Source organism: Tiliqua scincoides, chromosome 4 (genome assembly GCF_035046505.1).
Source record: "Tiliqua scincoides isolate rTilSci1 chromosome 4, rTilSci1.hap2, whole genome shotgun sequence".
NCBI classification, from domain to species: Eukaryota; Metazoa; Chordata; class Lepidosauria; order Squamata; family Scincidae; genus Tiliqua; species Tiliqua scincoides.
This window is the reverse complement of record NC_089824.1, coordinates 143,375,809-143,400,337: the sequence shown is the minus strand read 5'-3', so window position 1 is coordinate 143,400,337 and position 24,529 is coordinate 143,375,809. Positions and strand designations below refer to the sequence as shown.

Below are 24,529 nucleotides of genomic sequence, written 5' to 3'. Positions count from 1 at the left end.
GGGTTGTTTGGATGTGCCCAGTCCTGGTTCCACTATCTCATTTGAACTATCTCATTAGCTTATGCATGTATATCCAAATGCATGTATACTCCCTATGTGTGAGCCACTCAGTTTTGACAGGTACAAATCGCTTGTGGACTCCTGTGGAACGAGGCAGTGAATATGTGGTGCTAGGGGTCTCAGTCTCAATTTGTCTTTCTACACATTCAGTTTGAATGTAGGCCTAAACAGGGCTCATCATTGAATTTAATAGAATTTATTTTAAGGTAAACGTACGCAGGTTTTTTAAGCATTAGTTTGTTCTACACCTAAAAGTTTGCTGCTCTGAAATACTATGCTACATTACATTGTGTAAGAGCTGCATAGATTATTACCACAGAAGCTTTGGTGTGTCTGTTGTATATGTTAGATGAGATAAATTAATTGCCATTTTTTTGTGTTTTAAAATTCTTTTTCTTAAAAATGTGTTACAGATGCCGAACAATGCCTGACTACTGAAATGTTTTGAATCCTGTTTACTTTTCTAACAATGAACAGTTCAAAATCACTGGCGTTGGCTGGAATTGATATACTTTCCAACACAACTTGTCACACAGAAGAGAAGATCTCTGTGTTTTTTTCTGTAATCTTCATGACAGTGGGGATTTTTTCCAACAGTCTTGCAATCGCAATTCTCATGAAGGCATATCAGAGGTTTAGACAGAAATCGAAAGCATCTTTTTTGCTTTTTGCTAGTGGATTAGTCATCACAGACCTGTTGGGCCATCTCATCACTGGAACTATTGCAGTATTTGTATATGCAACTGACAAAGACTGGATTCGAATTAATCAGTCCAATGTTCTCTGCAGTGTTTTTGGGATATGTATGGTGTTCTTCGGACTGTGTCCCCTTTTTCTGGGTAGCGTGATGGCTGTTGAACGTTGCATTGGAGTCACTAAGCCTATATTTCATTCAACAAAAATGACTTCTAAACATGTCAAAATGATGTTGACTATGGTATGTCTTTTTGCTATTTTCATAGCTTTGCTGCCTATTCTTAGGTTAAGAGCCTATCAAATTCAGGCATCAAGGACTTGGTGCTTCTATAAAACGGAGCATATTGAAGACTGGGAAGACAGATTTTACCTCTTACTTTTTTCATGCTTGGGGTTACTGGCCCTAGCTATTTCATTCTTGTGTAATGCTGTGACGGGAATTACTCTTTTAAGAGTCAAATTTAAAAGTCAACACAGACAAGGCAGATCTCATCACTTTGAAATGATCATTCAGCTTTTGGCTATAATGTGTGTCTCCTGCATTTGCTGGAGCCCTTTCCTGGTAAGAATCTACTATCTTTGCCATGTATGAATGCGCATCTCTTTATGAAGTGTTTGCTTTTTAATCCTATGTTTTTTAAAAAGGTTTGGATATTTGATGCTTCCTGTACTAGAACAGACCTTATTGTTTCAACAGCTCATAGTTCAAATGGTGCAGAGTTATCTGCAAAAACTGTACACCAACTTTGTTAAAGATAAAATCTAGCCAAAGTTAACCACTGTGCAGTCCCATGGATTTCATTGGGAGAAAAATTAGCATGTGTTCCTCAGAGCCCTTTGACTTAACATAACAAACAAAAACAGCTCAATTAAATGACAATAATAATGATTTTGCACATAACTGTGAAGGATGCAAAAAACCTAAAAGGTTCTTGTAACACACTTTCGTATACTAAAAGTGAATTATTAATAATCAGTTATTATTAACAGTTAAAACTGTTATTATAACAGTTTGGGAGAGAGATAATTATCAAAGCATATTTTGTAAGTAAAGCCTTCAGGACAATAAGATACTGTTTTTAAGCATCCAACCACTTCTTTAAAGTAATAAGGTCTAATATTAAGCTTAAGCAGTATTGACTATAATGGCAGTCCTAACCTTTTCCAGAATGAAAAATATTTGACTCTATACAGTGCAATTCACTAAATTCCAGTAGTATTATGAATATCACTGGTACATTTACAACACAATCCTGTGCATATCAACGCAGAAGTAAGCCCCACTGAATTAACCTACAACCCAATCCTCTCCCCTGCTAGCCCCTTGCATACAGTGCTTCTGGAGCATGTGCTCCATGCTATGGTGTGGAAGGCATAACCAGATGGTCAGGGAGGTACATGATGGTGGCCTGGCTTTCCTGCTGCCATAAAGGGCTCTGTGCTACCAGAATGATAGTTCTGGCAGCATAAGGGCCTGCAGCCGCTTTTAATCCTGAGAAGGCAGTATCCATAAGTAGCCCTTCCAAGGCTAACACAGCTCTTCAGATATGATTTTGGTCAGGTTTGGCATGGCAGGAAAGTGTTATATACCTTCTATCCACATACTATGGTCTTGGTTCTGATTTAGCAGTCCTGTAGTTTTGAAATTAAAAACCATCAGCACTCACAGAGGGCCAAACTATGCAATTCATGTGTTGGGTAATTTTGGTTCCTATTTTGGTGGACTTCATATTCCCTGTTCTGCTTAGCATTCCTTCTGGGAAACAGTTAATTTCCAACAGAGGTAGAAATGATCAGAGGCCAGAATAATTGCACTGAGATGCTCAGACATTGCTCAGACATTATTGGCTGAGGTGAAAAATGAGTTTCTCTCTCAGCTGGTCAGCTTACTACACTTTCTTGGCTGTGTCAGTCAACTGGAACTAGAAATAAGTCCTAGAGAATGTGAGCTATGAAATAGATGAGTTTCTATCTCATATTAGACCACCTTCTGGTAAATGATTATGCAACCATTTGAAAACAGGGCATCTCTGTGGGTGAGAATGAAAGGTAGTTAATATTCAGGGCCAAGAATGTGTAGTGGCTCAACTGTCACGCCTATGAGTTTTCCTGGAAATTAAACAGGGTGGCGATGGAAGTCTTCTGTGAATCAGAATGAAACACCATATTTCAGTTTTATTTGTGTCCATGTTTGTAGTTCAAGTTAGAATTGACAACATTTTCTTTTATGGCAAGGCATCTGTACCTTCCACGGCTGTGAGTAAGTCAGAAATACAGCAGTTAAACTTCCCCCATCCCTGCATTTCTAAGCTGAGTCAATGTTCACCTGCTAACTTTCTGCTTTTCATGTAACTATTAAAAGCATAGGAGGTTGTACCAGAATTTTTTTTTTGTCACTTTTAATTCAGATTAGGTTTTTGGAAGCCATTCTTGCCCTGAGACAAGTGCAACTTAAGTCAAAGGCGACAACAAGTCCCCTGGGAATGCAAAGTCCTAGAAGATTATATTTTAATAGCAAGGAAGGACACTGTATTTTATAGTCGGGTACATAAGTCAAACATTAAGAATGTAAATGTTACTAATGTTAGTAGATAATAAAAATTGCAGAATATTTATAACTTCATACTTTTGAATACAATACATTAACCAGCAGAACATTATAAACAGGTTTATCCTGGAAAAAACCCCCACACATTTTTCCTTTAGAAGACAGGCCTAGGAATTGAATTGAAATTTATGACGCTGTTAAGTTCAGCGTACAATGGTCCGAAGAAAGATTTTGGCTTCTTAGACCATTATAACGTTCTATAACCCCAAGGTTGTTAAAGTATTTTATACAAAATTGACGTGCTCGCTGTTTTTATTCTCTGTTGTAAATATCTTGCACCCTGTTAAAAAAGTTCCTTGAAATTTAACTGGATTTTTATATAAAGGGATTTGACAGCTGAAAGTTCTGGAGTCTGCTGTACATTGGTCAGCATTAGTTACTGTTTACTGCTGTAGACAAAATGTGGTGTGTGACTCCAGGTTGAACTTTTGTTCCTTACAGGGCATTTGCCCTGTACCAGTGCTTCCTAAAGTGTATGTTGCAAGCCCAAGCACAGTGGGTGGCAATCTGGGCCTTCAACCTTTACACTGGTTTGGCTTCAAATAGGAGCCATTCCAGAAGCCCTATTACTTACCAAGGCCTCTCCCAGCCCATGACCCACTTTATAGGCATCTGACTGGCCGTCATAAACCTCTATAAGCCACTTTTGATTTTGGAAGCCACTACCTGTTTGTTTCTGGACGTGGCTTAAGGAGGCTTCTGAGGGCTATTCTGAGGCCTGCAGTGGCCTGTAGAATGGGTCACCGTCCCAGGAGAGAACTCCGGCACCACCAGGAACATCACAGTCTGCCATTAGGGACATGCAGTGTGGGGCAGCAGCTGAGGCAGAACTGCCCCATCGTAGTCCATGGAAAAGCACTGCAGCTGCCCTGCCTGCTTACACCTAAAGAGGCTTTCCTTATACCTGCTATCTCAGGTGTGAGGAGAGCCTCCTTGAGTGTAAGCAGGCGGGGCAGCTATGGTGCTTTTCCATGGAGCAGTTCTATGATGGGGCAGTTCTGCCATATCTGCTGCCCCCACACCGCATGTCCCTGCCCACTGCAGCGGATAAGGTGCGTCACGGCACTGCAAAATTTGGGAACCCTTGCCCTAAATATTCTAGTTTTGGGAATAAAATGGCAACTGATATAGAATCAGGCTTCAGTGATTTAGAACTTCATGCTCAGTTCTAGAGAATCTGTACTAATTAAGAAATGGCTATATATGATAACAAAGAAAAGGCCTCAGCATATGTGAAAAGTTGTTTTCTTCTGGTTACCACAGGGGTCTAGCAATGGGGAAAGACCTGAGGAGAGAGGCTAGGAGGGCAAAATCCCCAGAGCCTGGGCTTCCAGGGGGCCCAGGCCATAACAAAATGAACTATACAGTCCAAAAATAAAATAAGATTTGGGTACCTCAATCTCAGCGCATCCAGGACTGCATTTCCACTACATTGAATCCACTTTCAGTGCATTTCTATTACCCCAATGTATTCCGGAGACTATACTTTGTTAAGGATAGCTCTAACAGTTCCCGAATTCCTTAACAAACTATAGTTTCCCCCTGAATGGGGGAATAGAAGTGCACTGAAAATGAATTAAAGCAGTAGTGGAAATGCAGCCCTGGTCTTCTCCATAAGCACCAACATGTATTGGTGAAATCCAAACACAGGAAAGTGAAACTTCCACCTTCAGACCAGAACTATTAAGCCGCAGCAGTAGGTCTCCCAGTTCAGTTCATAGAATTCTTAAGCATCAATAGTCAGCTCCACTCTTCTTCTAGTTTAGTGTGTGTCCAGAACACACACAAAGTGAGGAGAACTTTGCAGAGGTAGAAGAAAAGAAATGCAGTATCACTACTCAGAATAAGGAAATAATCCCATTCTGATAAAAGATTTCAGTCTTGCTCATGCTGAATTAAAACTGTCAATTAGAAACTTGTTTTAAAATGTAGTTACATTTGGTTTGTAGGAAGAAGGGGCCAATCAAATATCTTGCTCCAGGCCCAGTGCTGGCTCTCAGTGGCCCTGAATGGGGGAGCAGCAAGGATCAAGCAACTTGTCAGGGAGTTCTTGCCTACTCTCACTTCTTCCCTCTCTACTGAAGTGTTTTAGAGCTTGATTATATATAGTCTGTTATCTGCTTAATGCACCTGAGAAAACCTAGCAAAAGCATCCAAAGAGGATACAAGGTATGAATTGCAAATTGCTTAAGTTGGTAATTTGCTCTTAAAAGAATTAAGCTTCCTTGGAATCACAGTGATGGAGCCAATTACAGTGATGTACAGCTTATAAACAGCATGTGCCTATCTCCTGATAAACTTTGTTTATAAGCTACACATCACTGAAATTGGCTTTATCACTGTGATTTCAAGGAAGCTTGATTCTTCCTTGCAATCTTATAGTGCAGTAGTTCTCAAACTTTTTGCACTGGACCCACTTTTTAGAATGGAAATCTATCAGGACGCACCAAAAGTGATGTCATGACCGGAGGTAACATTATCAAGCAGGAAAATTTTTAACAATCCTATGTTGCAATCCTACCCACACTTACCCCCAGGAGTAAGTCCCATTTACTATCATTGTTAAAAGCATATACATAGCAGCCTGTTCAAAGACCACATCTGTCACATTTCCCCAAATACAGTCACATACCATGGTAGCATCAAGTCTCATATATTAAAAATAAAGTATTGAAATGGTACTCACCTGAAATGGGTTCATGAACCACCTAGTGGGTCCCAACTCACAGTTTGAGAAACACTATAATAGTGTAACATTGCTTACTCTGAGTATTCAGAGGTAGACCAGTTCAGTACACAAACATTGAACCTTGTACTGGCTTTTGTTGCTACTTGTTGCTTAGGATGCAACCTGCAGTGATGTTTGCAATGCTTGCTTCTTAACCACAAGAGTTCTAGACATTCACTATGATTTTGAAAAGGGAAATAAAGTTCTAACAACTCCAGATGTCCTGCTGGAGGTAAAGAAAAAATGCTTCTTTGGATCACTATGTGGTCTGCCAGCCTCTAATCCAGGGGTGTCAAACTCATTTCATATCGAATAGCATTCATGATGCCTGCTGTGGGCTGAAAGTGATGTCATTAGGCAGGAAATGATGTCATTAAACAGGTCATAAAAAATAAGCATTTTTTCTCACTTAGGAACTCATTAGCTACAAATTACAGAGGAGAAAATACGTAAATCCTGATCATATTTCAAGATATGGGACAGCCCAATTTTCATGTGGGCTGCCCTTTCAGAAGTAACACCTCAGCATTGCTCAGCAGCTGAGAGCATGAGGGCCTAATAAAAAGCTTCTGCGGGCTGCATCCGTCCCCTGGGGCTTATGTTTGACACCCCTGCTCTAATCGAATCTTAAAAGAAAACAACTGGAATTCCCACTGTTTTATGTACCAATTGTTGATGATCAGTATTCCTATTTAAATAAGAAATATATTTTGACATTATTTACAATATTATTAAAGTACTATTCTGTTATTATTTGTTATTTTGACTCATGGTTATGGGATTATGAGGAAAGGCCTTAGAGTCCAGTCCTGAGGTCTTTGCCGCGCCTCCGCACTGTGGATCACAGTCGCAAGCGTGCTGTAAGGCACATTTGCGGGGTTTACTGCTGGGCTCCCGCTGAAGGTGGCTCAGCTGTGGAACGTGCCGGGCTGCGGAGGTGCTGGGCTGCGGAACGGGGAATGAGGGGTGTTCCCGGGTTCGTGGGGGAGGTGTTACAGGGAGGGGGGAAGCGTGGTTGGGGGCGTTCCCGGCGGCAGGGGAGAGGCGGGTCTGCAGAGCCGAACTCTTCAGGATCCAGGGCACTCGGGTAGGGCTGCTCGCCCTACACAAGCACCTTCACTTTAGCGGTGACCAAACAGTTGCCGCTAAAGTGAGTAGTCCCATTGTGGGACTGCTTCCCTTACTCGGGGGAAGGGGATGAACGTCCCCTTCTCCCGAGGAGCCTCCCACGGTAGCGCGGGAGGCTCTGGATCCGGCGGGAGCCCTTTGTGGAGCCGCCAGTCTTGCAGCTCTGGGCAGCTCAGGATTGGGCTATTTTTCATATTTATCAATGCAGAACTAGCATAAAACGAGGCTTTAGCTTGGGTACAACTTCTGTTGAAATTAGTGGGACTTCCAAATTAATGTGATCAGACTGAGGTTTAAGTGTGCATTCAAAATAAATTTTCCGATCATGGGTCATGAATGATTCCAGGCCTTGATATGGAACTGCAGTGTCTGAGGCTGCTATCCTATACAGGATTTCCTGGGTGTAAGCCCCATTGACTAAAATAGGGGTTACTTCTGAGCAGACATGCATAGGATTGTGTTTTAAGCCTGCAATCCTATGCACGCTTTCTTGGGAATTGGTCCCCTCAATCACGATCAGATTTCCTTCTGAGTAAACTGGACAAGATTGCACTGTATGTGATGCAAAATTAACTTACGAGCAAGTTTTGAGTACATTCATAAAATGAACAATCGCAATTTCAATATTTGCCAACCAACATCTCTTTGGGAATCAGATTGTTAAATCTCTTTTAGGAAACTATAAAGTTAAAGCTAGTCTATTTGTTACACATTGAAACAAGTAAAAACAGGTTCAGGCTGCAATCCTATCCACACTTACCTGGGAGTAAGCACTATTGACTATAATGAGACATACTTCTGAGTAGACATTTTTAGGATTGGGCTCTTAGTGTTATGGCTGCCCCAGCTTAACCAATTTTGCCCGGCCAACAGATATACATGTTTGGTCCCTGTTGAGTATATGCAATATTGGGCAGAAATGGCTTAAGCATGGATAGCCTGTGTTATAGTGAATAGAGTTTCTATTCTATTCAATGGATGTTCCCAGTGGCCACTGCTTCTGACAGGGAAACGAGGATAGAAGACTCTCCATCCTGTGTTATTCTCTACACATTGTACGCATAAGTATACAATGGTTGCCAAGGCAAGCGTAACTGCTGGATCTTGCACTGGGTTTGGAAGTCAAGCACTCTTTGTCATAAAGATTTCCATTTTTGGTTTGTCATGGTGACTTATCCTATCCCATATGTTTATGAAAGCATTGGTCCCTAATGAAGGGACCAAAATTGGGTGCTTTATGTACTACTGTACTAAACATTTCCAAAAATATTTTTGTGTACTGTCTTGCGCCATGCCTGAAGAAAGTTCTGAGTACAATCGTTAAGTAAATGCTTTTAATATAGTATTATCTTGAACACAGTATTATTTACTTAATGAAATAAGTACAAGTGCAAATAAGAACAAAATAATACTATAGTCCAGATTTATATAACATAATGTGATATAACGTTATATATTGTAACATTATATAATGTTATGATTGCAGCCCAAGAGAAGCATAATTGGTACCATCCAATTATATTCAAAACCATAGTAGTATATGACATTAAATCAGTGGTTCCCAAACTTGCTAGAGGCCCTAGAGGCTGCTGCCTGACTTATAAACGCCAAGGAGTGTCTCTATAATGATGTTTGGGCAGCAGTGTATCTCCCCCCCCCCCCCGTAGCAGCTTGTTGAATCCTTGATGCACACAGTGTAATCTGCCCTGTCAGTTTTGCGAACCTCCAAAAATTGGGTCATGACACACAAGTGGGCCCAGACCCACAATCTGAGAATCACTGTGTTAAATAAATACTTCAGTGTTTTCTGTATTATGTATTATTTCTAGCCATAGTTACAAAACTTCTCATGCTTAGGGCCTCATTAATGTGAATAAACTCTGACTTCAGCACATATGCACTGGTTCAGGCACTAAGGATACAATCCCATACCGAATTACCTGAGAGTAAGTCTCATTGAATGCTATGGAACTTTCTTCTGAGTAAACATGTATACAATTGCATTGCTAGTATATTTCATGAAATACGTGGTGACATACAGTGGGCCCCTGTATCAGTGGATCTCATATCCACTAATTCACTTATCCGCAGATTGGGTCTGCGGGTCTGCTGCGCTGCCCTTGTCCCTTGGGGGTTCCTGTGAGTCCAGTACAGGCTGCAAACCCTGCCTGCAGCCTCTGTCGGGCTCAGACTGAGCCTGACAATAAAAAAAATGCAACTTCTGGTTTCTCTGTGAAACCAGAAATGTCGTTTTTAATGGCTTATAAGGCATTAGGTGGCTTTTGGGGGGCATCTTAATACCTACAAGGTATTAAGGTATTAAAAAGTCACTTCCTGTTTCACTTCCAAAGTTTGCTTTTTTTAAGTGTTGGGCTCAGAAGACCCACAGCTTCGGAGGATGGGGGGCAGACATTTCCCATATCCCATAAAATTTCCCATAAAATTAAACACTATCTATGGAGCATTATTTGTATATATGATACTTAGAGCCTAATCCTAGGTAGGCCTTATGCTGTCAGAGGTAACGTTTGGCAGCATAGCATCTTTTATGGTTGTCGCAAAAGGTGACACGCTGTCTTGTGGAACTGAGCTGCCACTGCTAAAAGTGGTGATTGGCTGCAGCAGCGCACCAACTCCATGTTCTCCAGTGCTGGTAGCGCAGGGTGTGGAGAGGGAGTGGAATGGAATAGGAATGGGGAGGAATAGGGAAAAGACTAGGGTGGAACAAGGGACAGATCAAGGCCAGGAAGAGGGCAACATTAGTGGCATTGGTTCCACTGATATCTTATACCTCTTCTCGGTCTCAATCCACCTTCCCAGGTCCACTTAGGCTTCTGCTAGCTAAATTGCCACAGGTCCAAGTAGACCCGTTTGGGTGCAGGAAGCTTACATGGGAGGTAAACAAATGTTCCTTTACCAGGAGGAGACCTCCAGGATTGCCCTCCTCTCAAGTTGCAGCATGTGGCTTCATCAGCAGGGATGGGTGGAATTGATAGAATTGGGGCAAAAGTTATGCCCATCAGGCCACACAAGCCGGTTTATGTAATTCTTTTATAGTGAAAATATTGTTGGTTCTTTCCAACATGTGTGCATATGATATGGATCGAGCTTTCCCTCAGTTGAAGAAAATGTGGGCAGCCTCACAACTTGAAGAGATCCATTTATTGGATATAAGAGAAAATTGCTTTGATTGTTCAGAGCTTGAGATGCTTGGTTTTACATCTTGACATGTAGCTGTCATTCTGCTAAGATTGTCTTCTCGAGTTCTTGAAGCAATTTCAGAGTTTATATGCTAGCTGATCATATCTTCTTGTATTGCTTTACAGTAATGCAAAACCAATTTCATCATGTTTACAATTGTTGTGGTTCATTCTCCAAGCTGTGCTGTTCTTCTTATTTTTCTTTTCTGTCAGTCTCTTCAGGCAGTTTTCTTTCACCATCCATTTCACCCTTTCAGACCTTATTGTTTGTGCACTTGAGATTCCCATTTAGTAGAGAGATCAGAGGCCTCCATGAATAATATTTAGTGATTTGTTTCTCATTTTTTTTATATCATCAATTTATTTGGCTTCGTGGGAGACATTCTAACCCTTGCTAAAATGGGAGACATTAACCCTTGCTAATTGGGTAAGAGGCACTTTTTCAAGTGGGTGCTCTTTTATTTAGCAGGGGGGAGAGTAACTGGCCCTCCTCACCCCAGCAGTGTCTTTTCTAGTGGCTGTCTGCTGGTGTTTTTCATCTTTTAGATTGTGAGCCCTTTTGGGACAGGGAACCATTAGTTATTTGATTTTTTTCTGTAAACCGCTTTGTGAACTTTTGTTGAAAAGCAGTATATAAATACTTTTAACAATAACAATAACAACAACAGGTGAACGGGGAAAAATGCCCCAGGGTCATGAATCACAGAGTTTTCTGCTTTTTAAAAACCAAGAGCAGAAAATAAAATATGTCTCTCATTATACAGGTGCAGTCTATTTATCCACGGATTTTTTATCTGCGGATTTTTCTCAACGCGAATGGGGTGCGGGAACCAAAAGTCACACACACCTTTGCCTCCTTTGCCCTGCACTGGCATCTCACTCCATTTCCAGGCAGCCCAAAACACTGCAAAAAGGCTCTGCCTCGCCCAGGCAGGGAAATAGCCCTGGAAGAGGTTCCCCTTGCAAAGGAACAGTAACACTCCTAGAGCCCTGAGCCAGCAAAGAGGCTGAAGAGGGGAAAGGGGGGCTGAAAATCTCTGTAGCCAGAACATGCGCAGTGAGGTGTAGCTAGCTTGCTAGCTTGCTTGCTTGCTTGCTTGCTTGCTCTCTCTCACACACAGAGGCAGGTGTGGTAGCAACAGAGGGGATTGCTTTAAAAAACCCAGGGCGTGTTTGCCAAATTTCCCCCCCCTTTGAGATGGTGCAGGCAATCACTGACACAAGCAATCCCCCCCCCATGGTGCAGGCTATCACGGACACAAGCAAGCCTTCCCACCAAGCAAAGCATGAGATTTAGCCTACAATCCTCTCCACACTTTCTTGGGAGTAAGCCCCATTGACAGCCCTATGCGTTTCTACTCTGAAGTAAGCCCCATTGACTACAAAGGGGCTTACTTCAGAGTAGAAACGCATAGGGCTGGCATCTTAAAAGATCAGCATCCCATGTAAAAGAAGCCGGGCAGCTGGCAACAGGGAGGGCTGAGTACGGAGCGGAGGGGAGGGGATTGATAACAGCTGCCTTAGTTTCCTTCCATCTGGAAGTGTCAGGCTGCAGTGTATTTGCGTAACTATGGAATTTAGCACAATGTGTTTTTTGTTAATCGTGCTGAGTCATGGAACAGAACTAACGTGGATAAATAGGCTCCACCTGTAGTTTTTTTCTTTTCTTATTTTGTTGTTTTTGAAGTGAACATTAGAAGATTCCTGCTGGATCAGGCCTGAGGCCATTTAGGGCCCAGTCCTAAACAGTGAGCTCTGGCTTACCACTGTTGTAAATGTGCCATAAGGCATGTTTGCAGGGCTTAGCACTATCCCAGCACCAGAGCTAGCCCAGCACCAGCCAGAGCTGGGCTAGTGCTAGTGGAAGGCTGGTGCTCCATTGCTTGGCAGGTGCCCGAACTGTTGTGTGTGCAGAGGTAGGTGGGGGTGTGGGAGGAGGTAGGGAGGAGGCATTCCAGTGGCTCAAGATAGTTCTGCATGCTTACCTTTTCACTTTTCTACTGTGTGGATTGGATTAATATTTTTTATGAGAACCTAATTATGCACTGCCTATAAGAAATGAACTTGTCTTTTGGCAAAGAGACAGAATATTTTTCTGCCCATACTCCGCAGCTCATTTCTTCTGGTGGTTTTACTATCTAATGCTCATGTATCCTTATTACTTTTTCACACCTTGTTGCTTCCCAACTTCATAGAAAAAGAAATAGATGAGAATTTGCCAGCTTCACTGGAAGGAGGCAGAGAAAGACAAATTGTCCTTGAGCACACATGAATGGCAAACAAATTGCAGAAGACATTTTCCTAATAAAGGGAGCATTCCTTGATAATTTTTCTAATGTATGAACTGATGTTCTTTCTGGAAGGTAATTGGTCTCTTTCTTTGCTTCAGAGTTTTCAGTTTGTACTTCTAGCTTGTGTACCTACCTTCAGGAAAACAGACAGGTGGTGCTTTAAAAATGTACAAAATGCCTCACGTAGATTAGTAAGACTTCTTTGGGAAGCTAGTAACTTTTGTGGACCTATTTGCAAGCCCAACATGGCAGTGTTTCTCAAACTGTGGGTCAGGACCCACTAGGTGGGCCACAAGCCAATTTCAATTTCATTCATTTCAATATTTTGTTTTTAATATATTAGACTTGATGCTACCATGGTATGTGACTGCATTTGGGGAAATGTTACAGACCTGTACTTTTAACAGGCTACTATGTACTATATATTAACAATGGTAGTCCATGGGACTTGTTGCTGGATAAGTGTGGGAAGGATTGCAGCCTAGGATTGTTGAAAATTTTCCTGCTTGATGATGTCTTTTCTGGTCATGACATCAATTCCAGTGGGTCCTGACATATTCTAAATTTGTCTCCTAGTGCTAAAAGTCTGAGAATCACTGCAATATGGTCCATTTGGAATATGGTCCATGTATTTTACCCTTACATTTTGTGTTGGGAAATTGTAGATTCCAGAAAGAAAATGTCTTTCCCTTTGGGACATGCTTGAATATTTTTGCGACAATCCCTGCTTAATGTCCAGTGGAATCTTTCCTCATCAAATCTCTAGGGAAATCTTGCCATAATAAAATGCTGGAGAAAAATGTATACTTCTTCAGCAGATACAAGAGAAATGGTTTCCTGAGATTGTTCCTGGTACCTCTCACTTCCTTAAGCATTGCTCCCCAAGCCTTAAAGAAGCAGGGATCAAAGGTGTGATGTTCAGTAGAAAAGAAAATTAGGTTGAAAACATAATGTGACTAGGTACTGGCTTTATAATTTCAAAGCAGTTACTAATCCACTGGCTTCAAGAGCTTTTAAAGCAAGCAAACAACACTTACTACCATATTTTGTTCTTTAAGCCTAAGGTCTTTGCTTTCTGTTGCTTACATCTGGGCAGAACTCCTTTGTGTTCAGTGGAAATTGTCATTTTGTATTAGCTAGATCTCTGTAATATTTTAAATGACAAAAGAGAGCTTTTTGAGGAGAAAAAAGGGAAATCTTTACTCTTGAGCACAGAAAGGTAGTAGACATTTCTGTTACATGGAAGCACTTATATCTTTATTATGTGATGTCTTGAAAAGACGACTTTAAAAGAATAAAAAAATCAAAGAAAAAATCAAAGAAAATCAAAGTAATTACAGCTGTTGGTTCTGCAGTAGTATTATGACACCTTTTATTATGCAGGCTTATTATGTATTATACAGTATTATGCAGGCCATGCAGCATGGCCTCTCCCAGTTTGAAGAGACACTTGGCCAACAGACCGAAGCAAGGAGGCAAAGAAGGAAGGCCCATAGCCAGGGAGGCAGACCAGGGACAGACTACACTTGCTCCCAGTGTGAAAGGGATTGTCACTCCCGAATTAGCCTTTTCAGCCACACTAGATGCTGTTCTAGAGCCACCATTCAGAGTGTGATACCATAGTCTTTCAAGACTGAAGGTTGCCAACAGAATATGACACCTTTACCAATAGGAGACTGGAGGCAATACATTTGGAACTATCAATTTTCAAGGAATATAAAACTGTAGATAAAATGTATGTTTTATCTCCCTTTTTCTAAAAAAAAAAAATCTTACTGAAAAAAAACTACAATACTATAACTTCAGGGAAGATCATACCTACCTGTGAACAATAGAAGAATTCTGATGAATAAGTAGTGCCACTGTTAGAGTTCTGAAAATAAGAACAGCCCCGTTAGATCAGGCCATAGGCCCATCTAGTCCAGCTTCCTGTATCTCACAGTGGCCCACCAAATGCCCCAGGGAGCACACCAGATAACAAGAGACCTCATCCTGGTGCTCTCCCTTGCATCTGACATAGCCCATTTCTAAAATCAGGAGGCTGCATATACACATCATGGCTTGTAACCCATAATGGATTTTTTCCTCAGAAATTTGTCCAATTCCCTTTTAAAGGCATCTAGTCCAGATGCCACCACCACATCCTGTGGCAAGAAGTTCCACAGACCAACCACACACTGAGTAAAGAAATATTTTCTTTTCTCTGTCCTAACTCTCCCAACAATCAATTTTAGTGGATGTCCCCTGGTTCTGGTGTTATGTGAGAGTGTAAAGAGCATCTCTCTATCCACTTTATCCTTCCCATGCATAATTTTGGATGTCTCAATCATGGCCCCCCTCAGTTGCCTCTTTTCTAGGTGGAAGAGGCCCAAACACTGTAGCCTTTCCTCATAAGGAAGGTGCCTCAACCCAGTAATCATTTTGGTTGTTTTTTGCACCTTTTCCGTTTCCACTATGGGAGTGAAAGTTGAAAACTTCCCTCTGTCCCCATCAGTGGTATGATCCTGGGTATGATCCTGCTATTCTGTGTTTTTGCATTTTAGAACATTTTGAACCCTCATTAAAAGGTTGAAATATGAAACACTAAAAATATGAAATTAAAGGAGTATAATAAACAAATTCCCACAGACAGGCAATTTACTTTTTTGTGAGAGCTTTCATTAAATAGAGCTTTCTTCAAGTAGCTTGTAGTGTGACCTGAAGGAATTTTAATTGGATTTTGGATGTTTTATATTTCTCCTCACGGGATAGAAATGTTCAGCTTTTTAATAAAACTGTTAGAATGCCAACTACATTTTCCTTAGCAATATCAGATAGCCACTGGGGGAAAATATTTACTCTACAAGAATAAAAACTGCAATTACAAAGAAGTGAAATTTGTGATCCTTTCAAATGAAAGTTGACTATTAAAAATGTATTATTGTCATTTTTTTGTACCTTTGGCCAATGTCACTGTAATCAGAGATTAAAGAAGCATGAGTTATATACTGTTCAGATCAAAATTGTATAGAAAGTGTATAGGTATAGAAACTTTGCATGCTTTCGTTGCACTCTGGTACATCTCTAGTGGAGGACACATAATGTCCGTTATGGTGGGAAATTGTGACTATCTGCAGGGCTGCCAAGATCTACATTGGGCTCAAGGCAAGATGCCTAATTGGGCCACACTTTTCCTAGAGTCTCCAGAATGCATTGGGGTAAAAGAAATGCACTGAAAGTAAATTAAAGCTGTAGTGAAAATGCAACCCTGGAAAGGCTGAGATTAAGATACCCACATTTATTTTGTTGGTTCAGGCGGGCTCTGGGGGGCTCAGGCCATGACAAAACAAACTATACAGTACACATTTATTTTGTAATTTTTTTATTTTGTAATAAAAGTGTACTGTATAGTTTTGTATAGTTTAGCAATGGCCTGAGCCCCCCAGAGGCCTGGGATTTTTTTCACCTTGTCCCCCTCTCCTCAGGCCTGACTATCCTGCCTTTTTTCATAGCTTTTTTATTACAAAGTAACTATTTGGTGACGTGATTGCAGGGTCTCGGTACCACTTCTTTGCTTCGCTTCCTGTTCAGCAAGGGTGCTTCCATTCAGAAACCTTTTCTCCATCATGTTTTGTTAGCATTGTAGGACATTTGGTTGATACCAGTAACACCTCAACATTGGGACTAGGAGTGTGTACAACTACTTTACTCCTTCCCACGTCCAGCTCACCATCATCCATACTTGAGTGCATGTTTGGATATGTAATCAGTTTACCTGATTGAGCAAGTGAAATCTGCATGGATCCTTCCTCCATGCATGAATCCTTCCTCTCTGCCTACCCCGGAATGCCTCCTGTCCGCCTCTGCTCACACCTTCACCTACCTCTCCACTGTCCAGCAGTTCGTGCTGTTGCAGATTGAGCAAGGATAAAGGCGGACACCAGGTGGTCAAGGAAAACAAGCTTTTCTTCTCAACCGGCTGCTGGTCACAGAGGAATAGCTTCCAAAGTCTGTGACACCCGCTTTCTCGGGGCTTTGGGTTGATATACAGAACAAATCCTCATTATAAAGTATCGGTCACATTTCTGATTGGCAAACAGCATATCACGTGAAGCTTTGTCCCTGCCTACATATCCTACTACTCAATTTCTGCCCTGCATGCTCTACCTTATGCGGCATTTAAGAAAGCTGTGGAAAATTACTAAGTGCAAAAGTGTCATCTCTCCCTCCTCGTATTGGCTAATGGGATGCTTGCAAAAGTCTCTTTTCTCTTCCAGCCACCTGTCTATTGCGGTTAAGCTAGCTGTTTCCTGTTTTCTTTTTAACTGCAAAAGTTCTGGAAAACAACTTCTTGCGGTCAAAGCTTGTGTCTGCAACAGCACTTTCTCTTTAACACAGACACAGGGGTATGTCCAAGCATTTAGCTGAACTAAACAACCAAGTACAAGGGCCTACTTTAGCCAAGCACTCTGTACTTGCTCAAAACAGGCTCAAATAACTCTGCTCATGTACAAAATCCCAGAAATTTCCACTAGGCTCTTCCCACAGTGCAACCACAGAGAGGCGGAACAGCAGTAGTCCACCAGTGCTAGTCCAGCGCCAGCCGGTGCTGAGCTAGCACCGGTGCCGGACCGGCGCTGACGGCCGCAAACGTCCCTTATGACGTGTTTGCGACAGTGCGTGCTGGTAGTAAGCCGGTACGCACTGCTTAGGATTGGGCCCTTAATTGGACTGGGCTAAAGAATTACTGCTAGAGATAGTACTGATATATTTTCTTCCTCACTATTCTATCAGTACTAGAGCTTCAACTTGGTAAGTCATAATACAGCATTTTTCAAACTGTAGGTTGGGATCCACTAGCTGAGCAATGAGCCAATTTCAGGTAGGTCCTCATTCATTTCAAGATTTCATTTTTAATGTAATAGACTTGATACCACGTTGGTATGTGACTGTATTTGGGGAGTTGTTACCGATCTATAGTTTGAATAGGTTACTCTGTATATTGTTTTAACAATGATAGTCAATGGGGCTTACTCCTGGGTACGTGTGGGTAGGACTGCAGCCTAGTATAAAGTAGCTTTTCTGCTACTTTATAGAACATCTCCAATCACTGATTTCTAGAGCTTCAGGGCCCAATCCTATGGCTCTCCAATACTGGCACTGAGCTCCAGCACTGGTGCCATAAGGCATGTTTAAGGCATCCTGTGAGGAGGGAGCGGCAGCGCTGAGCCCAGCGCTGGACTGAGGATGCTGCAGGAGCACCTAGATGAAAGTTGCACCTCCAGGTGGCAATGTGATTTTTTGGGATGGGGGAAGCATTCCGGGGCTGGGGGAGAGTGGGGCAGGGGAAGGATCCAGCCTAGAAGGGGGATCCTATCTCTCGTCTGCGCCAGTAAAATAGCCGGAGCAGACTTGGGAAGCCCCATTGCAGGCCTGGGGCTTTCCTCAGAGGAGGGAGAAGACTTCTGCGGCGTTGGTGGGGCTGCTGGATACAGCAATCGCCATTTTGACACTGCTGCATCCAGCAGCCCCAACAAGGATAGGATTGGGCTGCCCATTAGAACCATGTTACATTATCAGAGTGCCATGTATAAAGAGGATGGAATACTTAGAATGGAATACTTTGCCATTCCCATGTCATCTTGGTGATGTCTATGCAGATAATATTCTGCCATTTCAGATTGTCTAACAATTTTTGTAAATAGTAGTAAGTGCTAATTGTGTAGATCTTGCATAGGTAAGTGCTAATTGATATAATTGGTATGTGCTTGTAGTATGGAACCTTTAGTCTTTCAGGAGACACAAAGCATGTAGAAATCTAAGGAATTAGCCAGTTTTAGATGGATGAAATTTAGTAATGTACCCAATAGATGCTGAACTATAAAAGCAGGTTTAGACACAGATTGACACAGATGTTTATTCTGGCATACTACTTTGGCATTCTTCAGTCTGATGCCAGCTTCTACCCAACCTTTTGCCAATCTACTAATTCCCAGGACTCTCTCTTTAAAAAGAAAAATATATAATCCAACTGACTTTCATCTCTCCTCTATCACATTCTTGCTTCCTCCACTCATTTCCAGGTAGTTTTAGAACAAAATACAACACTTTAACAGAAGGGTAACGTGAACTTCCTTACTTTGTATTTCATGTCTCTGGTGATACAAAACCAGTCTCAGCATGTTTATAGACTGAACTTTTTTTTTATGCTACCCAATCAGCTGATTTCCAGATAGCAGCAGTCCCCAGTAATGTGAAGCAAATGATTATGAGGTCTTCAGGATGACAGACAGCAAAAGTGTACAAATTAGAGATAATCCAAGGATTGTTTCCGTATTTAACATACTATGTGATGATATCATATTCTGATGTATAATAGAATTTGTTTCACTTTGTAGGTAACCATGGCCACCATTGGAATAAATGAAAATCATTACACAGAATCCTGTGAAACAATACTTTTTGCTCTCCGAATGGCAACATGGAATCAGATTTTAGACCCATGGGTATACATTCTTCTACGAAAAGCTGTTCTGAAAAAACTCTACAAGATTGCAAGGAGATTTTGTGGTGTGCGTCTCATTAACTTGCATACATGGGAACTCAGCTCCATTAAGAATTCTTTAAAAGTTGCTGCAATTTCTGATTCGCCAATTAGTTCCAAACAAGCCAATCAGCAGCCACTCAGTTCCACAGTGTAATAAAGTGAAACAGAGAATGATGGAATGATGGGTAATGGTCCCTCAGCAACTTAAAATTTCATTGTGTTGAGTAGGCTGATATTTTTCACCGAAACAGGAGATCTGGCTCCATTTTGTGATATTTATCGTTCAGGAATTACTATTCTTAGATGCTCATTTTCCCAATATAGAAGATTATTTATGTAATCAACTCCTCCAAACCTGGTGTCAAATTTTTCAGGACTATTGCAACATGCTTAATAAATTATTGCACTTAAAATGAAAATACTTTGCAATAAAATTCAAAAGCATCTGTTAAAAAATATCCAAGTGGGAAACATATAGGATGACAGTAGCAGCTCTAGAAACACTATTAAAGAATAGTTTCATTTTAAAGAACATGGGTACAATCAAGCCATGTCAGGCACTTTTTGTCATATTTGATTTCAGATGAACAGATATAAGCATTTTATACTCATTAAAATAAAGTATTAACTTTGGCTGGCTCATTAACTTTGGCCATAGTGTGCTCATATATGTCATAAATTAGTGGGTATGGAGTTAAAAAAAATGGTAAACTCCTGGAAAGAAAAACTGGGAAACTACAGGCTTAAGGCTGCAATCCTATACGCACTTGCCTGGGAATAAACCCCACTGAACCTACTGGGGCTTACTTCTGAGTAGATATGTATAGGTTTGTGCTGTTACAATGTAGCAAGACAATATATTTAGCTAATGATTGGTAAACTAGTATGAAGAAATAAATGGTGAAATAACTTAATGTTGAAAGATTAATAGCAATGTACATATTTAATATGTGCTAATTTTGAATACCTCATTTTGCAGGTATAATGTTTTTACTTTTCCTGTACTATACCTTCAAAGTAACTACAAAAATTGTAGAAGCTCAATTTCAGGCTGAAGGGGCTTCAGACCTTACCAGTTAAATGTCTCAGCACCCCATTTTTAAAATTGATATGCAAAAATTGATATCAAAATGTCATAAAATTTTAGAAAAATAAATGGTAGTCAATTAGGCAACTCAATACAAGTATGTATTGTATGTAACTTGGAAATTTTATCCCTTGCATTAATCACTGGTCATTCATACCCTGAAAATTTTATTAAATCACTTGTTAAATGTTTTGTGTAACTTTAAAAGTACAATAAGTTCACATTATGCATAATGTAAGCAGTTCTGGTCATTGTGAAGTACAGTATATGTGCCAAATGTTAATTTTAGCAGTTCAAATTTCATTATTATGTAATAACAATTCATGATGTGCATCTTGGAGGCTTCAGCTAATTACCATAAACTTGGAAGGAAAAAACACTTATTGGTTTTACTGAGGTCAGAATCAAGCATGTAGCAATAGAAAATATTTTTAAAACAACTAGTGGTTACAATGCCAAAATTGCCATGCACTTGGCTTGATAAAAATAAAACTGGTTTGCTAGAACTTCCTTAATGTCTGAGACAGATAACACAAGAATAACTGTGATGTTTTGACATTGTATTTTAAAGACATGTTTTGCAGACTAAACTGAACTGGGGATACCCACTGATTCTTCCATGTTTCACCAGGAGGAAGGAATGGGAAATGGCTTGGATGAGGAGAGAATTGTCTGCATTCCATAAGCAAGGATGTTACAGAGCAGAGTATACGTACATCAGCTTAATATGTTCACCAGCCTTAATTTTTGGGAGCCTGCTGTCATACTTGGGCAACCTGGTCCTGAAACTTGCGGCTCCACCGAGAGCAGCAGCACCAAAATGGCTACCACTGCATCCACTGGCAGTGCCAATGCTGCTGGAGATCTCTTCAGTGGAAGGGAACTTTTATCCCCTTCCCCTGAGTAAGGGTGCAGGGGCTGCAATGGGTTTACAACAGCTATTTTGGTGGTGCAGCTTGGAGGAGCTCCGTATCAGCCTTTTTACCCTGACACGGAGCATAGGATATGGCAGAGCAGGGCTCCGCCAGTCCTATCCCCCTTCTGCCCCAGTTGCTCTCCTGCCCCCCCTCCCCAGCCCTGGAAAACTTCCCCTTCTGCCCAGAAAACCACCTTCACCTGGTGCGCCTTACTGCATGCACTCCTCTAGCGTTGGCCTCAGGCTGCTGGGTCCAGCACCAACTGGAATGCGCCCAGGGCTGGCGCTTCTTGCTCTCCTGGTGCCATAAATGTGCTTTATTGCATCCGGTGTCAGTGCTGGGAAGGTTTAGGATTAGCGCTTAGATACCAACCTCATGAATTACTGCAGACATATTTCAAATTCCATAACATTTTTAGGATGTCTCGTAACTAAGTACATAGAATTTTTCATGCCCCCTCTGTATGCTTGCTCCATTTTTATTTTAAAAGAAATAGTAGCAGGAAAGGCAGAGATGTTAGTTCTGTTACCATAGTTTGTTTGCAGACAAAAGTAAATCAGTAGAAAAGTTATGAAAGTCACGTGCCTGACTCTGAACGGCTTTCTTTTATGACAAGTGAATCAGTGTGTGAAATAGTGTCATTTTCGCTGCTGCTGCTGCTGCTGCTATTATGATGATCACTACTACTATGAATTTTTTTTTTCGTAATTAGTGTGTTAATGAATTAGGGCCCCATCCTATCTGACTTTCCAGCACAGATGCAGCTGTAATACAGCCTCGAGGTAAGGGAACAAATGTTCCCATACCTTGAGGAGGTCTCTGTGACTGCTTCCCTAACACAGGAAGCAGTGCATACCCCATTGGCACAGCAGCACCGGCACTGGAAAATTGGATAGGATTGGGGGCTGTGTGTGCTAATTGCTGTACAGAAACAGAAGGGATATCATCTGAAGGGTTTACAATCAACAGGTTTCTCAAGAAAATGTACACACAGTAATAGTGTCAAATTCACACTTTTACTGCATGTGGTGTGCACAGAAGCAGTTCTTTGACCCAAAGCCCAATCCTAACTCCCTTCATGGTGCTGTAGGAGCACCAGAGTGATGCTTGCTTCATCTGATGGGGGAGTTCTGGCCTCTGGAGCTCTCCTTGGGGTAAGGGAACATTTGTTCCCTTGCTCTGGGGTAAACTTGTGCTGGACCGCTGGGCCTACTTGGATCATGTCAGTGGTATCACATGTAAGTCCACATGGACTGAGTTGGGGGGGTTGAGGCCAGGCAATGGGTTAGAATTTGGTGAACACCGCAGCCACCAAACACATCCCCTTCTCATTTCTGATCTGCTCTTAGCATGCTGCATTGCCACCCTGTTTCACCTACCCCCTGCCCTGTTAAGCCCTTCCTGCTCCCTGTGTATACTTACCTGTGCCAGTGTGTTCCAGTGGCCACAGGTGTGTGGAGTGTCACTTGCAGCAGCGGCCAGGTCCTGTGCTCTAGTGTGTTGTCTTTTGTAACAGCCACAAGTGCCTACCTTTGTTGGAATGCTTGTTCTGGTGGCACTAAGTCAATTCATTAGTTAATGAATTAGACCAAGTGCTTGAAATGTTCCCCATTTGTGTCTCTACGCTGTTGACATCGTTGACTAAGAGATCTACAGACATCCACCAATGTGTGGCTCTGGGATGGTTCCACAGATCTCTTCAATTGCTTGAGTGCTGCACACTTTCTACAGTGATGTATGAATTAGAGCTCATTAAAATGTGAGTACATTTTTTGGAGACACCCTGTATATTAGATGCGTAAAGCAAGAGCGAAAGTAAAGGGAGGGGACAGAGCTGGATAAAAGATTACCAACTTAGAACTGCACAAGTTGGGACCTGTTATATGGCCTGCCAGGCAGTTACCATTCCCTTTTGGGGGTGGGGTGAGTTAAACCCAAACACTGGTGATGCCAAGAGATTTGAACTCCTGGAGGGGCTACCACCATACATGGTTGGTGGGCTGTGTTTACTAGGGTGTATGTGTCATCTCACAGATGACAAACTGCATCTGCTGAAATTCCCTCTTCTACACTATTGTTAAAGATTCAGGAGCCCTAAAGTTGAAAGGTTGGCCACCCCTGTTCTAAATAGACATGCCTTGGATTTCACCTAGTGGTGTACCAGGACTGTGATTGCAAGACCCGCCACCATAAGGCCATTATTAGATTGGGCTGTGAGGCTGCAATCCTATACACCAGTGGTTTCCAAACTGCAAGTCTGGGACCCCACTTCATGACCCAATTTTTAGTGGGTTGTGAAACTGACAGGGCAGTTTAGGCTATGTGCATCAAGGGTTAAACAAGCCGCTACTTGTTGCGAGGAGCACTGATACCAAATCATGATTATAGCCACATCCCTTGGCATTTCTAAATCAGGCAGCAGAGTCTAGGGCCTCTAAAAAGTTTGGGAACCATTGTTATACACACTTACCTGGGAGTAAGTTTCATTGAGTTCACTGGGACTTACTTCTTAGTAGCTGTTCGTAGGATTGCTCTCTGAAATTATACCATAAATCTGCCCCTGGAGAGCACTGTGTTTAATTTGTGATGGTTGGGAGAACCCTTCCTTGCCACATCAGTGCTTATTCCCCTGCACAATACCATTGAAATGGCTTGCAAAGTCAATGCTAAAATTGTTCTCTTTATTGTACAGAACATGATGTCAGTGTATCTAATATCATGCTTCAGTTTTAGTGTCTACAGGTTCAGGGTGAGAAGTTTGCTTCAGCAACTGCCAATTGATGTTCAACCATGCAATTGTGGAAATATTGGGTAGTGAAAAGAGCATGTGATTTTTTTCTAATATTGTTGTGTGAATAATTGTTTGTATATTTTTCATTCTGGCTGAATTTTTTTTAAAGTATGTATATTGGTTTTCTTATATTCTGTGTACTGATATAAATTCAATGTAAGATGCAGTGCCATTAAACTTGTTACAATGTGTCTTGAGAGTCATGACCTTTTTAGAGAGGCAAGAGGGAACCTCAGCTTCTGAGAAATGATGGCTGTGCTTTGAAAGGCATAGAAATGTCATAAATATTAGAAACATCTTTGGCAGCAACATGGTTTGGACATTTGAGGTTGACTCATTTATGCCAGTCGAGTTGTGAAAATGCAATTTTTGCTGACTCAGTGACTTGTGAGTCACATGCGTGGAAGACTGAGAGACTCAAGTAAGGACACCCCTGACTCTGCACTCGTCCCCACACGTGATGACTCGAGTCTGCCTGTGCCTGGGGGTGCTAGCTT

General features: G+C 41.5%; 1 protein-coding gene across 1 annotated transcript; it reads left to right on the top strand.

The window, feature by feature from the left end:
- The first annotated feature begins 529 nt into the window (after positions 1-529).
- On the top strand, positions 530-19,391 carry PTGFR (prostaglandin F receptor). Its single transcript, XM_066626431.1, has 2 exons — positions 530-1,318; positions 19,089-19,391. Exons 1-2 carry the CDS (start codon positions 530-532, stop codon positions 19,389-19,391), a joined length of 1,092 nt encoding a protein of 363 aa, XP_066482528.1.
- The last annotated feature ends 5,138 nt before the right edge of the window (positions 19,392-24,529 follow it).